We start from the raw sequence: 26,070 nt of genomic DNA, 5'->3' as shown, positions 1-26,070 counted from the left end.
CAAGAGGAGCATCAGAAGGGTAACAGCAACCTCCTAGAAAACCTCATATACTTTCATTGCATATTTTCATTTGCTTCAAATGGCAATCTGTTGTATGTATGGGTTGTTTTTATTGATGCATTGGTTTGTTTGGAGTTATGCCCCGATGCTCTTATTTTATTACGTCTTCAAGCTGCAATGACGCTCATTTAGACAGACATTACATTTCCAATGTATAGAACACTGTTATGGTGCATGAGATGAAAAGCGAATAGATTTTTCAACCAGTGCCAATTATAACACCAAGGCTGTTGCGCCCTATAGCTCTGCAGCAAATACACAAAAGGAGATGATTGCCCATTTAGAACGTATAAAATGTGGTCATTAACTGTCTGATTGTGAAAAGCAATGCCATAAAAATCCATGCTTCAGTGAGAAATAGCGTGTTTTGGTCTTTGAAAATATTAAAGGACCTGGGGCTTATATTGAAGGGGAAAGCTGGTATTACATTTTATGACTGCCCAGCACTGGAAATATAATGAAACCAGCAAAGTAGAATTAAAGGTGAAGTTTGTAAGATTTAGGGGGATTTGGTGACAGTGAATTGCAGATTGCAACCTGCTAAAACTTCTCCCGTTTGGATTTGTTTCTGTGTTCATGGTTTATGACATTTTTACTGAAGCCAAATCATCAACAGAGGTCGCTTCCTCTCTAAAATGCCATGCATCAGGTGATTTAAACAGCTAAAAACCCATGCTATAGTGTGCTCACCCCTTTCTCTGATAGGTTAATTTATGATCAAAACATTCAGGAGGTTTTTACCAAGAGTCAAATTATCCACAAAGGTCTACTACTCCGAAACAAACAGATTCAGTGGTTTTAACTGGTAAAAACACAGATTAAAGAAGTTTAACATTACAAATAATATATTTCCAACACTGCTTGGCACTGTGGGTGGCTTGTCCAAGGCATGCTAATGTGTGGTCACATTTTTTCTCTGGTAACTTAACATCCAGACGTTCAGGAAGTTCAGGACACAAATCTTCCACAGAGGTCTCTAACTCTGTAAATAAAAAATAAATAAATAAATAAAAAACATACCCAGTGATTTAAACTGCTAGACACACTAAAAAAATTGCCTCATGTTACAAATCAGTGTAACTTGGGCACTGCTCATTTCAGATGGGCTTCTTCTTTGGTGGCTGACCCAAAAATGTAAAAATACGAAAACCCAAATGAACCTAACTGGAGCCAGTGTTTGGTTTGTCAGTACTGGGCTCCCCCATATAGATATAAATGGCTCATTTTAAGATAACAAAAACACAAGAGTTTTTATTTTCAGGTGCTCATATACTTAAGAAAATATACTTATGTGGTATTCCATTTCAGTCAGTATATCCTCCTAAATCCTACATAGTGGTCCTTTAAGGAGAAGAAGCGTGTAGAAACTTGGATCTGTGACTTAATTGTCTCACCTCACCACTAAATCCTTTTGAACCCAACTGCCCTTAATCAAACAAACAATATTGGTTGTTTTCTGATGGCTCTAGCTGCAGGCGATTGTGTAAGCTTTTCCAATTCAGCCAAAGAACAGCTTAGGATTAGTTCGGTAAAGCCAAGTTGAAAGTTTTATTGGTAATCAGGCTAATGAGCTCTGTCACAAATAGCTGCCTAGAATTCTGAAAAAGAGATAACCTCTTTCTTTTCTCCAAAGCTACAAAAGATTAGATTTATTTCAACACATGAGCACTTATGCCTCCATCAGGGTTCTAATGACACTGTGCCACTCGATGCAGAATGACTCACACCTGCACAAAATCAGGACACCGTGTCTGTCTCATTTATGTGCAGCCTCATCTGGAGCTGTAGCAGGAGCTACTTAGGGATGCTGTTCAATAGTTGATGTTGCTGTCAGTATGTTGAAGAGCTTCAGTTGGCAGTTTGTTAGCTTGTGTCTTAAGTATTGCTTAATTTGCTCATATTTGATTTTTTCTGACATATTTGTTTATTGTAGAGCCTCAGCTACGCCAGCTCTCAAAAATGTCTGATTGTGCTCTGCCGAAATAGTGTAACCTTTTCCTAATGCACATTCTTGCAAACAAGTGAACAACGTTCTGTCTCAGACAAATAAACTGCTGCCAGTGGTTTTAATGAGATATCCATAAGAATGGTTGCTTCAGAGTAGCTGTCTAAATCCTGTCTAAATCCTCCTCCCCAAACATTTACAGAATGAAGCAACTCCACAGACATTATATAAAAATACTGAAGAGCAAAGTATGAAAAGTTATAGCGAACCATTAAAGTAAAGCTGTGATGCAGGCCTTATTTTTGTAATGCAGACTTACTCAGCTGCCAGACTTATCGTCTAAATTGGATGAGCTCGACTGATTTTGTGTATGCCTTAATGTTATATTGGACACAGTTATATCAACACATGCACAATATTAAAATACTTGAATGAAGTAGGTTTCTAATTGGAGCTTCACTCGCATAAATTCTCTGTTGTTCTGTAAACAGACATCAAGTTGTAATATTGATTTTATTGCATATTGCATACATTGGGCTAAAATGCAGGGAAAAATGGAAAGAAAGGGAACATTTACTGTACCCTTCTGATCTTCTTGTAGAAATGCTAAGCATGCTTGATTTGCTGTGATTATTAAATTGCTCCAATAATTAAGTAGCGAATGTTGTGGTTCATCTCCAGGTCAGACCATGATAGCTGGTGAGGCTCCTCCTCCTTCATCCAACCAGCAAGAGGTCCAGCTGAAGTTCCTGCTGACTGGCCTGCTGTCTGGTCTGCCGCTGCCACCGTTTTCCATCCGCATGTGTCCTCCTCTGACCACCAAAAACATCAACCACTACCAGCCCCTGCTGGCTACAGGTTGGTACACTAATAATGCGCCATTAACACACATGCACACAGAAAACTCACTGAAGAGTGAGGCACTCCCGCTGGCAGGGGTGGGGGGGTTTGTTCCCAAATGAAACATCCTCTACACTAATATCAAATCCGTGTAAAGGAGCTGCGATCTGTACCACAGAGAAAGTATTCTGAAATATAACAAATGCTATGGAGCTCAACATCATTATTTCACATCGGGGCTTCTCAAAGTCTGAACCAAGGTCTGCTTTTAAGTTTAGTTTCTGTGTAATCTGGAGGTAGCAGTATGTTGTTTTGTTTCAGTTGCATCAGTGCTGCAGATGATAGAGAAACCCAATACATGAGTTGCTTTTATGTTTTTGTGACTTTCCTCAGTCAGAGTCTTGGCAACTAGTACTTTTTCAATGTGTTATGGATGCTGTGTGCTGCTTATTTAGATTAATGGCTATTACACCTAAAAAACAGAACAGATTCTAAATATTTATTCTATCACATATTATAAGATGCATTAAATCTGAATGAATGCTTTGTTAAACACTAAAATATCGTGTACTTTATTTGTCTGCAGTTCTAGACAATGAAAATTGACAAGGACAGTGAAAAATCCCCTTTGGACATATTTTAGTTTTTTGACTTGCACTCTGCAGTCAGTAGGCTTTAGTATTTTGTGAACATTAGCATGGCAGCGCATTACAGCATGCAAATAGCCCCTCTCAAAAGCAAAAGTGAAGATTTTTAAATTTCACTTAGGTTAAAGTACAGAGTGGAATTACTTAATGTTATGCATGGTAGCCTCCTTTAAATGTGGGAGATATTACTATGCAGTTGAGTCAAAAGTATACTATTTGACCTGTAATAGAGTTAGAAGGGTGAAGTTTAATGAAGTGGAGATATCCATGTGAAGTCCATCTAAATGTATAATTCATCACTATAGACTTAATAAATAGTTGATGTAGCTACCTAATGTCACCCATTGTTTTGTGAACTTCTGTTTTAAGCCTCAAGTTTGGCAATTTGGCTTTGGAAATGCTCCACTCTCTTGCTGGATGAAATGTAGCGATGCCTCACAGACAGCCTGTCACTCAAGCAGCCCCGCCCACAAAGATGCACTCAAAGTTTTGAGTCTTGGTTAAATATAGATTGTGCATTAATTTTTATTTAAATTCACCCCCTGAACAGCTGTCAAGAAGGGGGAATTTAGCTTTAGAGACCAAAACCTGTTTTTGGCACCAGACTATAAACATCTTTATTTCTGCTGTCAAGTTTGGCGTTTTAACATGGCAGTCAATGGGGATTTACTCTGTATTAGAGCCAGCTACAAGTGGCCATTTGATGATCTGCAGTTTTGGCATTTCCTTATTGGCTTAATTTTTCAGCCTGGGAGGTAGGGCTGTGTAGTATATTGATATTACATCAATATCGTGATAAGAGACCATATACTTTCTTAGATTTTGGATATTGGAATATCGTGAGTGCTTTCTGTGTTGTCTTAGTTTTAAAGTGATGCAGTTTTCTAAACTTCCTACATTGTTCTAGCCGTTCTATTATACGTCTTTACCCATTTAGTCATTATATCCACATTACTGATGATAAGTTATTAAAAAATCTCATTATTTAAATATTTTGTGAAAGAACCAATTGTCAACTCTACGGTATCATCACAATACCGATATCAAAGTATTTGGTAAAAATATTGTGATGTCTTATTTTCTCCGTATTGCCCAGCGCCACTTATAGGTTGCCACTTTTTATTGCAGCACCCAAATAAATAAACTGGGTTACCTTCCCCCACTGACAAAAAAAATAACATACTTATAAATTTAGTATTTACAGAGTTTACTCTATATAAAAAGCTCTATCTCAGTATTTTGCAACAAGGTTTTTTGGTGGTGTGTCTGTAGCCAGAGCTGGCTCTGAGAGTGTGGTATATTTCTATGCATCTGTCACGGTTGTAAATCATCTGTATTTCAACACCGTACCATTCGCTCTGTCTTGGTGGTTGTCATTCATCATGTCATCTCTGTAACAACTACAGATTTGGGGCTTGAGAAGAAGAAACTTGTCTGGTTTGATTTATGAAATGTTGCTGCCCAGTGATGAGAGCAAAAAACATCCAGCCAGAGAGGAGCACTTTGGAGGGCACAGGGCTGGATGATTATGCAGCTGCAGCCACACATTTTAATCGCTTGTGTGTCCAGGCCCTTTATCAATGTGCATCTGTGGTTTGGGTTTGAAAAATAAGACATAATAAGCACTGGAAATGAATAGCAACAGAGCAAGACCTCAAACATCGATTCATCATTAAACAGGAAATTAACAGCTACTGACACGAAGGCAGACATGAAGTCAAGCAGATCTTTACCTCAGAACAGCAACACAATTATCAAATATGTTTATTTATATGCTCTGCCTAAGGGACCTGTCAAAGTCGATCCTCCAGAATCCTCATGCCCGCAATTTACAGTATTACTTCAACTAGGTTTTAAATGTCATCTTTTAGTATTCTCCTTGTAGTCCAATTACTGGAGGGTATTAAGGTTACAGCAAAACATTTTTTTAAGTTGAAAGGTTCTTTAACTCGCTGACACTTTATTTGAACCATCTTGACACACTGCAAATTTAAAAATATCCTGATTTCTCATTCTCATTTGAAATGCACACATCAGTATGCCTGAATATACAAATGACTGCTGTGATCTTGACTTTTTTGAGACCGAAAGTGAGTGAGTGGCAGTCTTTTCAATCCGACCGTGAGGTCTCAGCAAATGATGCAAAGGGTGTATACTTAATCTGAAAGATCAGCCTCTGTTATTACTTCCCAAAGACAGCTAATAGATGAGAGAGAGTGAGAGAGTAGGAGAGCGGCAGTGAAAACTTGGATTTATTTGTTTTAGATCAGCCACTTTCTTCAAAAGCTACCCTATCTCCCCCACAGTAATAATGCATATAATTATGAAAGTCTCAATTTGAATGGGAAATTAAGAGCAGAATTGTGCATGTAATGTGTCTTAATTTTAGTCTGTCTGTCTGTTGCTTTATGTGTGTTGGTCTCTGTGCGCACACACTCCTGCCTGTGCAACCAAATTCCATTTAAGGCCCAGGCGTACTGCTGTTCTCTGCCCAACGCAGCAAACCTTCAGTTTAGTTGTCAAGCTGAAAAATAGGCTACACTCAGTCCCCTGACATAGCCCACATAAATTAATCATACCTCAAAGATACATTGCCTCCCACAGACCTACAGACAAGCAGATGAATAATAACACCTTCAACCTACACATCTTACAAGCATTTGCACTGGGTGTCTTTGTCGCTTTCACATGTGCATCACGTCTACAGTGGTGGGACACACAGATCTCCCAAGTTAACAAAACATTGACACTTAATGACTACAGTAGTTCTGAAAGGCCTAAAGTGTTGACCACTGCTGTTCACCATCTGTTATTTATTGGTATGTCTCTGGTGTGTTGGTTTAGAGTGAGAGGCATCTCTACGTAAAAAACAACAACCACTACTCTCAAGAACAGCCATTTCGAAAACACTTTTCAGTCAGAGACCTGTCATTTTTTTTTTTTTTTTCAATCAGTGTATGAATTTTGGAGCGGGTGCAGTAGGAGCTCATCATGTCGCAGATGGTGTGGGGTTGACTTGGCACAGCTGGTTCCCAGTGGCGTTCTGAATCTAAAACTAGAACAGGGCGATTGAGTTTTCTATGCACATCGTTTGTCAGGTCCCCACAGTCAGCTTTCAGAGTCAAGTAGTTAAACAGTCTCTAGCTGCATTATTGAAATGTGCCTTTTGTTCCACTTCCTGTGAGCTAGCTTGTGAATAGTAAGTTTTGGGGACTGGATAATTGCATTGAAGATTTGGATGGAGGGCACATCTCTGTTGACGGGTGGAGGCAATGTCCAGGCAATTTTAAAGATTTAGGATGCTCGAATGATATTTCGTTCATAGACAATGTCTTGTATGAGCACATTTATGAGTGATCTATATATGACCAATCAAAAAATGAAGCCAGAATATCCCAGATACAGCTGCTGCCATTTTTTTTTTCTTGTGGTGTAATTTGAAGCCAGAGTCTGTGCAGTCGCAATCTTCACAGCATCAAGTTTCCGCCATCTGAGCAATCACAAGCAGCTCCAATAATTGCAAGCTCTTGATTGGCACACAGAGCTGTCAGTCATGTTTTACATCGCTGTTTTTAGAGCAAACAAATAACTAGCTATAACCAACCATCAGAGAAATGAACACTTGAACATACAGCAGCGGGATAAAAACTACCTAACATGACTGAGACCCTCTTGGAAAAAAAAAAAAAATTGATGTGTTTTGTTCTTTTAGTGTGGTCCTTGTCCGATCTCTAAAATTGAGGGTTTGGTTTATGACTTATACTGCAGGCAGCCACCTGGGGGAAATCAAGGGGTTTTGGAGAACTGTTATCCATCTTTGTTATACATTGTATGGTTGCAACCTCGGATGCATAAAGGACACAGTGGCTACAGTGTTGGCGGTGGGGCCCTGTTTGTTTCTGTGAAAATTGTGAGTGGCACATGAAGCCACAAAGCTTGATTTCCACCATATTAATTAACCCAGATCATCCACATCGTGGGCGCCAAGTATGCTAGAGACCTACAGCAACCAAGGGGCTAACTTCTGATTAAGTGCTCTGCTGTATTTAAGAGGGATAAAAATGATTTAATCAGGCTGCTCTTCTAGACTTTCAAAATGTTTTTGGACGGAATAGATCAAATCCCGATGGGAAATGGGCCATATCACAGGGTTAGTGACGCTCATAAAAATGTATCCATTGATTTACAGATGTCTCTTTTGCCATGTAACGGTGCATGCCCACTATATATGACTATACGCAACTACATGCAATGAAAAATTCTCTCCCATTTTTGTGTCTACAGGAAAATGTCCTTCTGGGCCCTATGGCATCAAGTGAAGGAACCAGGTGTTGTAATTTCACTTTTGGCCACTTTGTAAAATTGGCTTTAAAGCCCTAGCACTGTTCGTGAGTGCTTTGCTGCAAAAATGTAGAGATTACAATAACATTAGCCATTTCTGTATTTGGAGTGTTTAAAAGTATAATATGCAGGATTTTCCCTAAAGACAAACAATGTATTTACTCAAACAAAAGACTTCAAGAAGCATAAATCCAAGACAAGGGTATAAAAATGTCCAACAAGTGAATCTTGGGTTGGTTTTCACATTCACTGACAATACTGTTTACAAACAGTAACCAACAATTCCTGCATACAGTCGTATACATTTTAAACTAGCACTTGGCCTCAATGTCAAGCTTTATCAATTGAATAAATTCCTGGCTTACAGTTGCAATTGTCACCTTCTCAGTAATGACGCCAAGGTTGGGACTGTGACAGGTGTTTTGGCAGCGTTGGCATCTGTCACCTCTCTTGTTTACCAAGAGCTAGAGAATACACCTGATCACTGAATCCAGAGCGATCCGTGGATGAGTGCTTGGCAGATACAGCTCAGTCTCTTTCTTGGCCTCTGTTCCAGTCTACATTAGGTCTCTCCCCAATGTGTAGTTGAGTTAAAAGGGGGACTCATTGAGTCTCTGTGATGCGACACCAGTCAGAGGAACAGCCAAGGGAAACCGTTCCTTACACCTTCCACTAGGTGAAAATAAAGCAAGCGATGAGCTCACTGCTGATGATGTGAAAGCACTGGGGGTTGAAATTGCCAGCCACAGTTTCATTACAGTTAGACAGAAGGCTGAGTTTCCCGTCTCTGTTTTCTCTATTTCCGTCTCTCCCTTCCCCCCCTCTGTCAGTCTTTTGTGCTCCCTGCCTCTGGAGGGAAGGTTACCGAAACTGTGCAACCGACCTAGCTACCCAGAAGCGATGCTGTCTGGTCTCCTGTCTAAAAAGCTGTAATCTTTGTGAGACCTGACAGCTCCATTACAGATAGGTACAAGGCCCAGAGCCTTCCTTTTCAGTGACACGTACACAAACACTGACAAACTGACATCCATTCCTAATCATCTGAAGGTGGCGTGCCTAATTTATTAATCCATGCTCGCCCGACAGCTATTCTTTGCTTCATTGTTTGGATCTGCAAAAAGAAACAGCATTAAGAGGAGAATAAAGTAGCAACACAGCAAAAACATGAATTTGTCAATTGCAAAATGTGAGACGTTGGCACTGATATGAAGGCAGCCACTGAGGCATGCACCTCAGAAAGCAAAACAATTATCAAATGGACTGATTCTCATTCTCAGCTCTAGTGGTCTTTCAAAGGAAATATCAGGTATTTGCAGTTCATAAAAGAGTCTATTCAAGCCACAATTTATTTCTAAAGTTGGGTTCAACTCAGGATAGTCCGGCTCTGCCATCACTGAGCTGTGCTCGCTGTCGAAACATATTAGATTTAGGATTGGATTCAAATTTAATTTTAATGCAACAAAAAGATTACTATCATTTTGGGAAGGATTTCTCCTGCTCCGATGAAATTCATTAAGTCAGTCTTATAATTGGGGAATTGAGATGGGATGTCATACACCATGAATGAGAAACAAACTATTGTGATCAGTTGCAGGCTTTGATATGCTTTATTATTACCAAGTACTACAGATATACTAAAAACTTTAATGCCTTACCAAGTGTGCAGCACCTTCAAGAAGTTGAATTTATTGAAATAATTAAAATCTTTTCCTCAGACTATATTGATGAAGTAGAGTTGTTGTGTTGAAGGTTGGCATTATTCCGTTTTAACCTTGTTTGCTAAAGTTAGCATCGACAGTTAGCTTTTTTGACACATAAATTCCCCTATAGCGAGGGCTTGATTTAATAATACATTTTTGTCTTACCACTACAGCGGCGTAGGTGCGTGATGCATGCTAATGATTTTTTTAATCTTGTGCATTGATTCTGCATACATCAAACTTGATATCACACCAAAGTTTGTTAGATTTACGTCGCACAGCGTAGCTTGCACCAAACGTATAAGACTGCTAAAAATCTCAGACTTTAGGAGGCTTAAGTGTGACTTTGCCAAACAAACCGCGCAAACTCGGGAGTCCTCGGGATGGGCCAAGAAATAGTCAAGCACAAAACACTTCGGAAAACCACAACTTTTACACTAACATCAATATCATAATTATTTGTTATCTTAATAAGGTAGGTAAGTGGGTTTTGTTACCTTTGGACAGTGCCAGGCTATCTGTCTTCCTTTGTTTGCAGTCTTTACACTAATATAAGCTTAACTAAGCTAAAATGAAATAAGCTTAACTATTCCAAGCTAAGCTAACCAGCCGCTGTCTGTAGTGTCATGTTTTACAGCTAGATATGAGAGTATCATTTTTCTAATCCAACTTTTGGCAAGAAAGACAAAGGAAATGAAAAATGAATTCCTTTTTTTTAGAACCTGTTATGTCTAACTAGATTTTCTAACTCACAACAGAAAAAAATGCTTTTAAACAAGCCGATGAGCATCAAAGTGACAGAGTGCTGTTTTGTCTTTGAAAAAGAAACAAATGAAGGACGACTGAGCAGCAAACACTGAGCAGCATCCACAATGCCACTCATAGATTGCAGCTTTTTGATTGGTCCATCTGAGTCGAATGGTCTCACCTGAATTTGTCTTTTGATTGTAGCGTCCTACATTGTGGGTTAGGAGGCTGTTTTCTATTTGCTATCATATCAGAAGTAACTGCCTGAGAATCAAAACTGAGGTTTATCAACAGTTTCCAGACCATATGGAGGGGCAGCGTTTTCATGATCATCTTGATTAAAGTAAGCAAACGTTGGCTGGAAGGCAACACAGGGACAGAAGTATCTTTGTTTATCTCCATCCACCCACATCCCGTTTGCTTGACTTCCTGCTGGAACATCCTACCACCCAACTCCACCTGCCATCTATCAGCTGAACAGGGAGCAGGAGGGGAAGACACGCACACACAGATGCCTTTGCGACACTGCCTATCACTACCTCCAGATGTTGTGTCAGCATGTGGTCGTCTTGCTGAAGGCCAGTGCAGACTGAGCAGTCCTTTGCAGAGGGACAACAGTGTAGCTTAATCAGACTCAGGACCATTAAAGACGTAAATGTGTGTCTGCACCTGCTTGTGTTCATCGCAAAAAAAGTGTTTAAACACTTAACAAACATCATGAGAATGGACTTTTGATTTGCTTTCACATCTGCTGCAGTTTTTTTTCTTCTTTGCAATGCTTCAGAACTGAGTAATTATTTTAATTGCTGCGTCTTTCAGCTTCCTTGCTTAGGTTATAACCTCAATTGCTTTGTGCTTTTTGCAACTGCTTGTTTTCCCCACTAATGTAAAATTAGCCCATGGCATTCTATAAAACCATGAAAAAGCTGTTGTAATCATTTAAACGAAATTACCATAATGTAAATAGGATGTCAGCTTTTTATGATTTCAAGCTGAATGTGCAAAAAAGAGGATTTTATTGCTTGTTTTGTTGAAATACTCAAATATTTATTAGACATAACCACCCATGCAAATCAGGGCTCAATACAAATACACATTAAAGGTCCCGTATTTGACTAAATTTCAAGTTCATACTATTATTTTATGTTTCTGCTAGAAAATGTTTACATCCTTAAATGTTAAAAATTTAATTTATATTCCACGCACTGTCTGCTTGAATACACCAGTATTCATGCTCTGTCTGAAATGCTCCGTTTTAGTGTCTGTCTCTTAATCCCCCTCGCTACCGATGAAACCCAGCCTGTTCCTTATGGTCAGGGTTTCCTGGTCTTCCACATCTGCACTCTCGTCATCTTTGCACCATCACTGCAGCTCGGGAATGAATGTAACTGCACTGTAGCTGCAGTTTCTACCTTTGTGTTTTAATACTCGTGAGATCACAACTTCACAGAAATCCAGACAGCTAGTTAAAGGGCACTGTTTCTGAAAATGGATCGTGGGTGCCTTTCTCTGTAGACTAAGTGTTTAATACTTTTACAGTATTTATAGGACCTAGTATACCTGCTCTGTAATAAAAACAATATGGAAATCTGACTTTGTACAATAGGGTACCTTTAAAAATTACCCCAGAGCTAAAATGTGACAGGAGATGGGAAATTATTCAATCATTCATTGCTGCCGGGATACTCTTGAACAAGCCACTAAGATGAATTTCAATCAGACCACAAAAACATTCCCTACCTATGCTAAAAAGTTCATTTAACTTCAAGTTAATTTAACTTGAACAGCTAGAAACTTTCCCCAGATTGCTAAACATAAAATAACAACTTTTAAGTAAATTTTGGTTTGATTTTCTGTGTTGCAGTTTGAACAAATGTGAAAAACACATCACTTAGTCAAGTCTAAGAGTATCTGATCAGGGTGGCAAATGTCACCTGCAGTATTTAATCAGGTAGAGTTTGGGGAAAGATAGAGCTGTTGCACTATTTTCCCAGCAGCAGATGAAACAGTGCAATGTTCTCAGGCGGTGAGCTGAGTGACACAGGGTTTGATGTGCTGCCGCGATCCACACCCACTGCAGTGACAGGGAACACACAGGAGTGTCACACTGACACACCGGCTCTGTGATCCAGCTGGAGGGTAGACGTTGCTAAGATAAGTAACTGTATGCCTTGTGACCTCTCGTCTTTCTGTGTCAAGTCTGTCACATATTTCTTATGCGCTGCTCTCTTTTTTTCTTCTTCTTCTCAGGCACCGGTAATGGTTCTGTACTGGTCTATAACCTGACAAGTGGTCTTCTCCACAAAGAACTCAGTGTCCACTCCTGTGAAGTCAGGTAAGATTTCTTGTTGCTGTGCAATTTAATGTTTGCCTAATATCAGACAGAATTGTCAACTTTTTACACCCTGCTTCCGTTCTCAGTCTAACGTTGCGTCTGCCCTAACCAATTTCTTTAGGGGAAAGAGATAAGATGTTCCCCTACCAATCACTAGAGACCAAGGCAGCCTGAAACTAAGGTCTTTTATGTCCTCAATAATGTGTAGCCATGCCAACACACCTGTCTAGCTGGGCTTTTAAAAGGGGAGCAGAGGGAGAGAAGACACGTTGATTTAGAACAGCCTTAACAGCAGCGTCTATCTTGTACACTGTTCTTCTTTGGTTGCGGCGCGCTTTTTGACAACAGCTTGACAATGGTGTTAGTCGAGAGTGATGATTGGCTGACTGGCTGAATTTATTTATACCACTGCACCAGCGTTAGCCGTAGCTGGGTTGTCTGTCTGTCCCATTTTTTATGAATGCGACATCTCAAGAATGTCTTGAGGGATTTTCTTCACATTTAGCACAACATCCTTTTGGACTCAATTATGAGCTCATTAGATTTTGGTGGTCAAAGGTCAAGGTTACTGTGACCTTGCATCTGTGTCATTCTTTTGAAAGCGATATAGCCAGAATTAATTTAGAGTTTCAATAAATTTACGCACAAATGCTCACTTAGACTAGGAGTCAGTTACAATTTGCTGGACCAAGGTCAAGGTCACTCTGGCCTTGCTGTCATCTCATTTTTGTGAATGCAATTTCTCAAAAAGGCCCCGAGGGTGTTTCATCAAATTTAGCACATATATCCACTTGAACTCAATAAAGAACTGATAAGAATTTGGCGGTCAAAGGTCACGGTTAATGCAACCTCATAAAACATGTTTTTGGCCATAACTCAACAATTCATATGCTAATTATGACAAATGTCTAACAGGATATAAAGATGAAGTGCTGATGTTTTATATCGAAAAGGACAAAGATCAACTTCAGTGTGACATCAAAATAGTTTTTACAGACATAAATATAAACTGTAAATGCAACTTGACTAGTTTGCAAAATACAACCCAATAGTGGTGATTCTAGTTTTATTTGAGAAACCTCTGTTGAATATCACACTGCCAGACAAATCGATCAACTGGAACTCAAAGGAGTGGGCTGATTCAAAGGGCTGGTCCCAGGCAAGTTAAATTTACAACAGGGCAGAATACTTCCTGGGTCAGTATGCATTCGTGCGTATGAGATGAAATATCTGTAAAATGACACATTGGATGAACCCCAGCGGCCAGTCAATCAGCTCGAGGCGGATTGATTTTCTCTTGATTGTTTTCAGGCTCATTACAGTTTGCAGAGGCAATTGGCAATCACATAATTAGAGTGCCTTGTCAGCTTGTGTTCCTAAGCCTGCTTTATGGGAGCTTTATCTCAACATCTGCTGAGTGTCATAGTCTTGACTTGAAGAAATAAGGACAGCCACAAGAGCAAAATAAAAAGAATCTTAACAGATATTGGTGTGCATTATCTAGCTTTAAAAAAAGTTTAAGATTTTTGTGTCACTTTTTTGACTAAAGTCCAAACACCAAGTTGGTAGTAGCATTGGTATTTTACACAAATTACATCATGAAGGCCACAAATCCATAATGTCGCTAAGAGAAAATCTGGATACATATGATGTACAGAGGTGAAGTTAACAGAAAATCTTCGCATCACAAACTATGCATTCGGGCCAGCGCATATTTCTAAAAAATTACAGTCTCGAGGAACTGATGAAAATACTGCTTCCATACGTTTATCCCAACAAGTAACTGAAGGGTGAGTTTCTTTCCTGAAGTGTGGGTGAACGCAGTGGGAGCTTAGATGCACTTGAAAAATGGGACCAGCTTTGCGTACCGTGCAAATCAGTTAATCGCAACAACCCAATAAATGGCATAACAAGGCCTATATTTTACTCTGTATGTGTGTGTTCGTGTTTATTTGAGGTAGAGAGAAGCAGACTGTGTAAAATCAGTGTCCAATGTTGCATATCTACCCAAAGCTGCTGATGTAACACTTAGACACAGTAAGTGAGTAAGTGAAGTGTTGTATTTGTCTTGTTAACGCAAACAAATAGAAGAAATGACTTGTTACTGACCTCCACAAGGACACAACAGAACTCCTAGAGCTTGTTTACCAAGTTCATACATCTTTCTCACAGGAGACATTTGGACTTGTCAAATGTGTAACTAATAACATTAATGCCAGGCTCTGGTATTGTGTATGCTGACTCACTGGAACACCTAAGCATAACAGAGCCGTCATTGAAGTTATTAGTTACACTTGTGTTTTTCCTGCTATGACGAGTCCAAATGTCTGCTGGGAGCAAGGGCTATTGATTTTTAGGTGAAATGCTTGCTGCATATAAATATCATTCTCTATTGTCACCTGGAATAAATTCCTGTTTTTTTATGGTGGAAGTCGAGCCATAAGTTTAGACTTCTCTCACAGTGTTCCTTTAATCTCTAAACACTATTCCCTCAAGTTTAAGTTGCTAATTTATGAAGGTGTCAGTGAACCATCAAAGGGGGCATTCAGGAAGAGCATAATTCTATATTAGGATGCTTTCTGCTTCTGCTCGTGACAAAACATTTAAAAATAGAAATAAATAAAAAAGAGTTGTTCATGATCATTATTGTCATTATAGGAGCCAGAGACATGACTGTTAACACTTCACAAGTGGGGCTGTATGAAGTTCTTATTGATAGTCAGTGTTTTACATACAATAGATAGTGGTCAATATGCTCAATGTTTAGAGAAGCAGGCAGAGGTGCCACTGCAGAAGCTCAGCAATATACTGCTGTGGAGGGAGTTAGCAGCAAAATGTATTTTAACAACGTACAAAAAAAGGCCCACCTAAAAAAATCAATATCAGTCTAAGTGGACGCTATATTAAAGTATTTTCACTGTCACTGATAGCTTTTGCCTTTAGTGCTGCATTTTCTTAACCTCAGAACGTCTGTATGCTTGTGCAAAAGCCCAGCTGTGCTGTGCATTAAGCCGCAGGTCAGCTGTTCCGGTCAGAAAGTGCTGTTGCACAATCTCACTGAAGAAAGCTTAACTTTTTGAAAAGATTTCAAAAATGATGCTCCTTGTTTTTTTCAAGGCTGTTGAAAAAGAAAAAAAAGATGACAGCAGTGGCTAGTTGTACTGAACGTTGATATCAACACTCAATCTGAAAAACTGAGATACTTGGCGTTTGCAGGGAACATTTCTTCTTCAGAATATGTAAAAGCACCACCAAATAAGTGAGAGAGACACTTGCTGAAGAAAACTGCTATACCCAACCAACAGGCAAAATTATGCTGAAGTTTTGTTGTAACCAGGTACAGGCAGCAGCAGCCCTCTGTGTCTGTGAGCATGTGTTTACAATTTACAAATGTATCTTGTGCTCTTTCTTGGCCTCTAGTTTCAACAGAAGTTTCCTCTCTCTCTTTTTTGGCCCGTTCAGTCTCCCTCTGCTTAAGTTCTGCCTTTATATACACTCTGGTTCACAAAGGTATCATTTTGTTTCCATTGTGAACACAATTTCATAGCTGCTGTTATAATCTGTATTCTCTTAATCTTCTTGTATATATTGAAGGGATACTCAATAAGCTTTGCTTGGGGGCCACTTTTGCAAAATAACAAGAGGCCAGGAGCCAGTCTCAGCAGCCCCATACATGTGTCTGGGATTGTAGGACATGTCTAGGATTTTCTTGGGTTTTATCACATTTATAGGACTTTAGGATGTTTCCAGGATTTGAGGGCATTTGTAGGATATTTGGGCATATCTAGGATTTCAGGACATTACTCAGACTTTAGGATGTCTGTAGGATTGTAGGACATCAATCGGAGGCTTAGCTAGGACCTGTCAGTGGGTGTAGGGGATCCTCCACTGGCAGTTTTTTTTGATAAACAAGCTATTTTATGCACTCTTGCACCTTATGTTTACTGAAAATACAAAAAAAATTCCCAGTGGAAATCAATTTATTTTTATTTTGAATTAGAAAATGGTTAGGGGGCCAACCGTCACCTATTGGGGGCCAGATTCGAACTGCAGACTGTAAATTGCTGAAAGTCTGACCCAAACAGCAGACCTGTGTAAGTGCACCACACAGCCACAATTTCACAAGAGAATATGGAAGTTATACTATGGAGAAAATGTAGTGCCAAGGCAAAGGGCTGTCTGATGGCAAAGTACAGTGATGAAATTATTCTTAATATAGTGTCATCTTAGACTGATGTTGATTTTTTTTTAGGTAGGCCTTTTTTTTAAGTGGATAAAATCTATTTAATTGCTAACACGCATCCATAGCAGTGCATTGCTAAGCTTCTGTGGTGGTACTCCGGTCTGCTTCTCCATGCTGGGAGCGTGCTGACTGATATCTGCTGTATGATCTTTAGTTAGGAAACTCTCTCATACATTTCTATTTGATACAAATTGAAGCTATTACAAGGATACATTGTAGAGATTTGTAGAGATTTTAGTAAATATATTTTTACAATTTTGTGATGCATCATGTCTTGCCTTAATGCCATGGCCTTGTGTGTGAACACTTAATGCTCAATGATTCATCTTTAAGTATTTGTTTCTGGTGTTGTTCTCTATGCCAGCTGGCAACAGTGATTGTGATTGTGAGAAGAATATCTTTATCTGCCGGGATCACAAAAAGAATTGCAGTAGTGTTACCACAGGGACAAATGGGGAACCCAAGGGAGGGTATGCAGTCTCCTTTGTCTCTACGTGTGCTCAGTAGATATTAAAAAGCGACCAGCTCATTTAATTAGGTCTTCTGAATTATTGGATTCATTTGGTTTTTAGAACTTTTTGATAGGTTTACTCAACATTGCATATCTAGTTGCATTTTTGTAAAAGAACACCATTCAATATTTTACTCATTTAGCAAACAACATTAATATCAAGTAGTAGTTTAGGCCATTTATTCTAATTAAGAATTAAAACTCATCTATTTAAGATAAATTGTGGTGATATACTCGACTTAAATTTTGCTTTGGTTCAGTTTGGTTTTGTCGTACATTAAATTTGTTCATCCTGCTGTGCCTCTGCAAAGTGTATCGGTTAATTATGGTCTGCGATGCGGTCCACACTAAGAAAGCGACAAAGTGCCCTGCGATGCAACAGCCAAGTGCCAACAAAGAGCAGGCTGCGCTTCATTAGTTAGTACTCTCTAATGAGCAACAAAACTATTTCACCAGGATTAATTAAGCAAGAGATTGAATCAATTAATGCTGTTAAAAGATTGATTGGGAGCAAACACTATCCGTTCAAACACAGCCAGGCTGGGTTTAATGAGAGAAGTTGGGATCCACATATGCAAAAGTCCAGCAAAACTTTAATGAGCTATTCAACACAAACATACATTTCTGTAGCCACCTCAGGCTGTGAATATGTGTCGATTAAGGTGAATGATGAGGCAATGGTTTTCTCTGCCGGGTTTTTGGTGTCAGTTGTTGTGAATTTGCTTTACAGTCATGACACTTAACAGCTGACTCCTCATTTACTTGTCTTGCTTGTCTCACTCAACCAACTGTACCTTCTGCTCATACTGCAAATAATATTTAACACTCTTACACACTGTTGTAGTTGCCTGAAGTTGCACATGGCTTTGATGTGGTAGGAACCCTCATTTTATTTGTGTTAAATACAAACAGTGGTGGCTATACAAGTGCAGGACAAAAATACACACACGCATGCATGCGTACACAAACTCACAAACACACACACAGACAAAGAAAACAAGGTGACAAACAGGACTTGACGTGGTATATAAAAAAAGACGAGGTTAAAACCTTTAAATCCTGGTATTTTGCTGGACTGTATGCAATGGTTCCCAACCCCTGTCCTTCATTGAGTAAACTGGTGGCATATTTTAGGGATATTTCATATTATATTAAATTCATAACAGTAACAGTATAGAACAACTGATAAACTGTACAATTTACCCAAAATGCCCAACTGCAGGAAGTTTAGGTTAGATTAGCAATTATGATAAATTTGGAGCAGATTATTTCCTGTGAATGTTCCATCAGAGATGAGTTTTCCTGATATTTGTTGAAACTTTTCAAATGATTCTATATATCTACAAACATAATTCTTTAAAGACTTTTTTTGAGAAATCCTTTTTGCTTGCAAGGCTGTTTAGTAGAGAGTGAGGCTCTGTGAATACAGCTTGTGTTCAGGTCCCCACTGCGCCTCCTGAGATTTAAAAAAAATGCATCTTGAACATTAATCTAACCTTAAAAAGATACAGTTGCATTTAGTTATCTTCACAGAAATTAATGAAATGCTGAGATAGAGCAGGGCAGGTATTAATGTCACCAGCAACAGGGGGAGGATTTTAGTGGGGTGAGGATGTGTCATTGTAATGTTTATGGTTTGTGTTAGACAAATGTACTCAGAGAACCGTCATGATTTTTTTAATGACCATCATCAAATGCACAGTATGGACCAAAAATGTAAAAAATAAAAGACTAACACAATCATACATGAACTCATTGAATCAGACATTCACATTCAAATAATGCCATCAGCTTAGGGCTTTGTCTCGAGAACATCTCTATTAGATATCCTCTCCTCCTGTATCGGCTCCTATAGAGCCATGCTGTTATTTCCAGTGCCGTGACGAACGTTTAGATCAAAGCTGTGTGTTTTCCATGGTGAAGAGAGTAGAGGTGCTTTATGGAAATGAGCCCAGCAGCCCTTGCCCAAGCACAGCCATGCCAAACGAGACCTCACTACTTAGCATCTCATTTACATTTAGTGGGGAAATCGACTAATTAATCATGTGGCTATTTACCATCTCATTACTGTGGAGTCGGTGCTCCCTGAGCTGGGCCCACTTCTCAAAAATATTCATATCTAACACTCGCTGGCTTGATTTGCTGGGCATTTTTTACACCTTCCGAATGGATTTTTTAGACTTTTTAGGCGTCTCATTTACCTTACCACTCGCTAGGATCTAGTGGAGGAATGTTTGACAGCAACACTGCAGGTATTAGATAGGAATATTATTCATTAACTAAAACGTGTGTTTGCGTGCGTGCGTGCGTGCGTGCGTGCGTGCGTGCGTGCGTGCGTGCGTGCGTGTGTGTGTGTGTGCACGCGCTTATTCCACAGGGGGATTGAGTGGGTGAGTCTTTCCAGTTTCCTATCTTTTGCCACTTCTGCTCCCAACAACATGGGCCTGGTACGAAATGAACTGCAGCATGTGGACCTGCCCACAGGTGAGAGGCTTACACACACATGCACATGCACACGTGCACACACATTATCACCTGTACCTAAAGCTAGCAACCAAACTTTTATAATGTCCTTTGTTCTTGAGGTTTCTTTTTATTTTCAGGGTTCCTGCAGCCTAAATAGCAAAGAAAATAGACACTTCAGACTCTCATCTTCTTACTCTCTCTTTTTGTTTGTCTGTGTCTATGTGGTCCTCCAAGAGACTTGTCTAGTTCTCCTCTAGGGGATACTTACAAACTCCTCCAAATTAGGTCCAAACTGAACATTGTTAGGGTAACACCAAAGGATGCTTAGCTCTGAGAGAAAATGAGATCCTCTGAGTTCCTGGAGAGCAACTTGTATCCCTGCTGCCGGAGCCCAGTGAAGGGTCTGTGGAGTTACTGCACCAGTGCTGACCATTGTATGTTTCAACCTCCTCAAGGGATTGGAAAAAGAAAGATTACAAAAGTAACCTGAGGGTGAGGTACTGAGTGGTTAGAAAGAGATTGTTTCAATGGAAAAAAAAAATCTTCTCTTTCAGTTTAGACAAACCGTATATGAGAACTAATTTATATTCTGTCTTGGATTTAAATAATCGATGAGCACTTTCTTCATCATTTTCATAAATCTTGCCTTTTTTTTGTCATGAATTTTAAATTTTGCCTTCAGAAATTTGCATGGACTCAAAAAATACGGCCACTTAAATGGTCGGTTCACAGAGCTTTCATCCCTGATTCATTGAGAACAAAGACAAAGGGAAGTCACTTCTTTAATGGCTCTCTCTAAAGCGCCAGAGTCATCAAAGTTAACAGTCCACAGCATCAGCTTTGGTTACAGGCCCCAGCACTTTCCAACACATATATACTCAAAGGAAACCTTTTATGCTTTTTCTTTTTTTTTCTGTCATACATATATAATGTTACAATGTCAGATGTTCATAGTAAATGTGACCAAGCTTTAAATAATGAGTTAAACATATGTAAGAGTAAACTTCAGACTGTTGATGGATTTTTTTTATACAGCCATCTGCTCCAAGCACACTTCTGCAAGTGTTTACATTACGTCGCGGACACTGCTACATGTAGCCACATTCTAACATCTTGTAAACTTGGTTGCGAATGTTAATTTCTTCTGATCTCTGATCGTACTTCCACTGGAATATGTCGTGTTTAGAAGCTTTTGATGGTGATTTTTAATGGTAGAAAGTGCTCCTATAGTGCGTTCATTCCCTGGCTGTAATAGCGGTGCAGAGGCAGTAAACTACAGAAGACCTGAAAATACTGACAGATCAGAGCAGAGCAGTGTTTTTGACCAGGGAAGCATGTCTGCATGGTCTAGAAAATGTTCTAGAAACCCCAAATTCAAGTATGATAGTATAGAGGCCCCCTTTAATTGTTTTTTTTGTGCCAGATCTCCAAGGTGTCCTTAACTACAAATTTAACTGGTAGTTCACAGGACTGTGGGAATCCCAGTGTCATGCCTCACAGCTAGGATGCACCCGTGTGTGTGTGTGTGTGTGTGTGTGTGCGTGCATGCATGCGTGTGCGCGAGTGCGCTTTGTCACAACATTTTTGGAAATGAACTTTCCTTTTGCTGTTTTACTAAGAGTTAGATGGAAAAGATCAATATCAATTTAATCTGTGTGTGTTCAGTACAGAGATACAATGGGTTTGAGACGTGTTTAGCCTAGCATGGCACCAAGATGACAAGGGAAGTAAGCGGAAACAGTTTGCTAAGCTCCACCAAAACTAAAACAAAAAAAGTGCCTTTCAAGAACTTACAAGATGTCTTAATCATAAGTCGCAACTTCTACTACATTTAGGAATGAGAAAACAAGACATTGCGATTTTAACAATCATGTTATGCTTTTCAGAGGAAATCAGTTGCGAAGTACAGTTTTTCAGTTCAGAGTAGCACATTTGAACTTACAGTATATTTCAAATAATGTTTTAATGATAAATGTTGAAATGATTATTACATCATCGAGCATTGAAACTGCTGCTACATCTGAACATCCTGGACAACGTTCAGTTAGTGTGCTGGCAAATTTGCACAATTTTGCTTCTGTTACTTGAGCTTATGTTCCTATGTCTCATTTATTCAGGGGAAATTAGCCTTTTTTTTGCATAAATAAGCCCTCAAATAGCACAGCAAAGTAATTTGTGCGCTTAAAGATTCTGCCCTTCACCTATAAGACTAATCCACCATGGCAGCCACCTTGTGCCCTTTACGGCTGAAGCATTTTCTGATGAGATTTAGGCTCTCTGATGAAAACTCATCTTCCTCGCTCATCTTTCTCAATTGTGGTGAAACCTGGTCTCTGCAGCAATGATAGCAGCTGTTCTGAAGGGACATGTTCTTTAACTGTTAGAAGACTTTCTGCGTGCTGCAGTAACTGGAGAAGTTGGTGTTGAGAAGTTGCGGTGAACTCCGTTTGCCTCACAGTAGGAATACGTAGCATGTTTACAGATGATGATTACATATTATAATATTTGTACATGCATGATCATGGCAGGTGTTATTAGCTCAGTACTTTGTGGTGTCTTTGAAGTGATTATCCACAAGGAAGAGTGTAAAGTTCTGAAATTGCTGTGGGAAAGCACACCCTTGTGACCCCATTTGTGTCTTTATTGCTATATTCAGGGCGTTGAGATGCCTGTGTGTGTGATTACAGCCTGCAGGCTGATGATCTGAAGAGTGTGATAATTGACACTCTGGAAACAAAAGTAGAAATGATGAAGGGGGCTCCATTAGCCTCTAGTGCGCCACAGGTCTCCCAAGTTTTCTCGACACCATATGCATAGCTATTTCATTCCCTCTGGTACACACCAACTGCCGTCTCAACAAAACTGTTGGAGGTCACCCCCCCCGCCTCAAACCACCACAGACAGCTCTGTCACTCGTACATTTTAAACAGCTTCCTAAGTGTCCTCACGGAAAATCAGATCAGCACTTCCTCAGGCAAATATGACAGGATACACCTGAAGGGTATACTTGTTTTGTTTAAAGGGGCACCTTGATGCTCTGCATAATGTCGACTTTGGTGGGTGGAAAGTTTGCGAATGAAAGGCAAGAATTAGAGCAGCTGGCGAGAGTAAGTTGTCGGCAGTTTGCTCTCCCCATGCAGGCCAAAGAGATGAAACCAGGACGCCCTGGCACTAAAGTGAAATGAGATCAATCAGTCTCTTCACAGGTGTGAGGAAATGATATCGTCTTCTGCTTTCCATCATCACATCGTCTACCTCACGCTCACTTTCTCTCTACGTCCGTTGTGTTTTCCAGGAAGATGCTTTGCTTTCAGAGGCGAGCGAGGAAACGATGAGCCACCCATTGAGATGATTAAAGTGTCTCATCTTAAGTAAGTAGCCTGCGCTCCCCACCATCAACAAAACCAAATGCTAACAACATCACAGTCTGTCGTGCTTTTACCTGAGACACACACACTTAAACACGAGCTGTGCATTTACATATAAACAATTAGCACCAACACGCGCCCTCACCTTGCCCGCCCGGAGCAATCTCACCTTTCACCTTTCAGACATCTCTTTCTGTCTATGAACATAAAAATCCATTTTCATTTAAGGAGTGGGTTACTTTTGCTTGTTTTTTTCCAAGGTTTTGTAACACCCAGACTTGAGTCCCAATCTGAAAAAAGATCTGAAAAGCACAGACCACCATTAATTGTGGTGTTGTGTTTTTTAAATTCACAAATTCATTTTGTGCAATGTTTTGGATCATCCATGATTCATTATTGCTTCATTGCTATACATCTTTTAACAGGACTGTGATTTTCAGAAAAATAAAAGAGAATGCATTTAAAGTCACCCTTTTTTGGGGGGGAAACTGAAATATACATAAGGTTATCAGACAGCAGCTGTCGCCTGTACACTCTGCTCCTCTTGATGTGACGGGAAACTCTACTTTCATTTCAAGGGCACCATATTTTGACAATGCCAAGCCACCATGGAGAGTCCTAGCTTTGTGTAAATGTTATGAATATGATTAGGAATATCATGTATTATACTGGAAAGTGACACCTCTTATTATTCTGCCTACATTAGGCAACTACTGTACTCTTGCTCTTTTGCTAAAAGCAACAAGTGTTCCCTTATGAGTGAAAAGAGTGGGCTGCTGCGAAAGCAATGAACACAAGGGTCAGTACACAAGCCATGGCCATTAAAATATTATATATGGAATAGCCTACAAGCTTCTTAACTGCAGATAATTAACTACACTTACAAATGAAAAGTTGAATTCATCAGTGATAAATAGCACTGTTGCTCATTTCAATCTGCTTTTTTGAAATGGGGTTGTATCGGGCATTTTTCCATAAAGTACAGTATTAAACAAACAGTAGATATCAGTCAGCATACTTCAGTTCAGAGAGGAAGGCAAGACATTGAAGCTGAGCAATCTACTGTGGAGGTCAGTTTCAGTTTAAGTGTACATTATATTAAGAGCATTTTCTCTTCTCTACCTTAATGGCAGACAGTGATTTCCAATCAGATAATGAAACTGTTATATTGCTCTCTTCAAAGCCTGACTTCATTGATAAAATCAGCGATTTAACATCGTGGAACACATATGCTGCTGGTCTACAGCCACCTCGAACAGTTTGCTTGTTTGTGTTATTATGCAACTTTGGTGTAGTTTAGATTTACTGAAGTTACACAATAACACAAACTAGCTAATCGAAGCAGTGGTAGACCAGCAGGTCCCATGTTCAGCAAGCTAAAATTACTGTTTTTGTCAATGGAGTTTGGTGGTTTCAAAAAGAGTCTAGATGGGGACTGAAGATGTTAATGGCTTCCCTGTTAAAACAGTCTGTCTGACAGATAAGTAAAGCAGTGAAAATACTCTCAATATAGCATACATTTCAACTGATACGCACAGCAGTACATTCATTGCTTAGCTTACATGTCGCCACTCTTGCATGCATCTCCATATAGAGGGTGTGCCAGCTGACTTCTACCGTATGTAACACACCGACTGACTGTTTGCAAACCTTCTGTGAATACTGCTGTGTAATAGACATTAGTGTACCAGTTTGCTGAGTCGTCTCCACTTGAGCTAACTTAGCACTTCAGCAAATGCAAATGCTCAACAGTAGTTTAGTTTTTAGTATTATTCCATAAACTGTCACTTGTAGCTGCAGTGACTGCTGCTCAGCAAAAGTTGCATTACTCTCACTTTAAAAGCAAGCTAGTCCAGCAAGATGAACAGTAAAATATATGAGGGGTTGTACTCTACACATCACATCATGGGGTAAAACGAGGTGAAAAAATATGGAAGTACTGGACACTGCATCATATCTGTCTTTTTTGTATCGATATCATCTTATTTATTTTAACCAAGCTGCAATGGATCGCAATCTTATAATAGCAAAGGCCGAAGGGTTATAGTAACAGGGAGAGAGAGGGTAACATGCTCTCATGCTCTGAAGCCTAGTGAGGATCTGCCCAGTGCTGCAGTGTTTTTGTTTATTCTGTTGAATTCTGTGTTTCTCCTCTACAGCAGCTGAAGGTTAAGATATTTGTTCTTAAGCATTCACATGGTAGCTTCTTTTAACAAGTAGAGCTTGTTACTTGGCCAGATCTTTAGGGATTCAGACTGACTCACTTTAGGTCACAAGTCTGAATTTTTTATTCAGTTGTGCAAGAAAATGAATAAAATATTCAGATTTGTGACCCAAAGTGTTGTTACTCACACTGTTCATTTCGAGTTGATTTTGATTTGATTTTACCTTTACTGAAATTTATATACAAAGCACAACATTCAACCACATAACAAAAGCATAGACCAAACATAACATATCAAATTAAACTAAAAAATGCATGCAGTGCAAACAATTGAATTATTACTTTCAGTGTTAGACCCACATACCCTGAAACTACTAGCTAGACTACTTTTAAGCTCAACAGAGAAAAAGCTGTACCAGCGGTGTGTGTTTGTTGCTGTTAAAAGTTGTGTGCCTGAGTTCACTACAGTATGGGCTAAAAAATTGTAGGAGTTGTAGGAGTAGTTGCATTTAGGCTCTTGAGGAAAAGTTAAACATTCAAAGATCTAAATCTTTACTGTACTGTATGAAAACAAAACAAAGAGAACTTTCTGAAACACATTAACTGGAATTCATGATATCACTGTCATTGCAGGTAATCTGACAGTTAGGTGGCAAGCTCAACATCTGAGCTACATGGACCAGATTTTGAAACCCTTTTTGGA

At 39.4% G+C, this 26,070-nt stretch overlaps 1 protein-coding gene across 1 annotated transcript in view; it reads left to right on the top strand.

The window, feature by feature from the left end:
- wdr11 (WD repeat domain 11) overlaps nt 1-26,070 on the top strand; it is a 71,248-nt gene that overhangs the window by 22,231 nt on the left and 22,947 nt on the right. Inside the window, exons 10-13 of the mRNA XM_042501875.2 lie at nt 2,687-2,863; nt 12,531-12,615; nt 19,747-19,853; nt 23,131-23,206. Coding sequence (XP_042357809.1) covers nt 2,687-2,863; nt 12,531-12,615; nt 19,747-19,853; nt 23,131-23,206 — 445 coding nt within the window. The remainder of the gene's footprint in view (nt 1-2,686; nt 2,864-12,530; nt 12,616-19,746; nt 19,854-23,130; nt 23,207-26,070) is intronic.

Source organism: Plectropomus leopardus, chromosome 13, assembly GCF_026936395.1.
Source record: "Plectropomus leopardus strain MGB_pleo_1.0 chromosome 13, ASM2693639v1, whole genome shotgun sequence".
NCBI classification, from domain to species: Eukaryota; Metazoa; Chordata; class Actinopteri; order Perciformes; family Serranidae; genus Plectropomus; species Plectropomus leopardus.
Note: the sequence above shows the minus strand (reverse complement) of the source record. Positions and strands in the feature narration are given on the sequence as shown.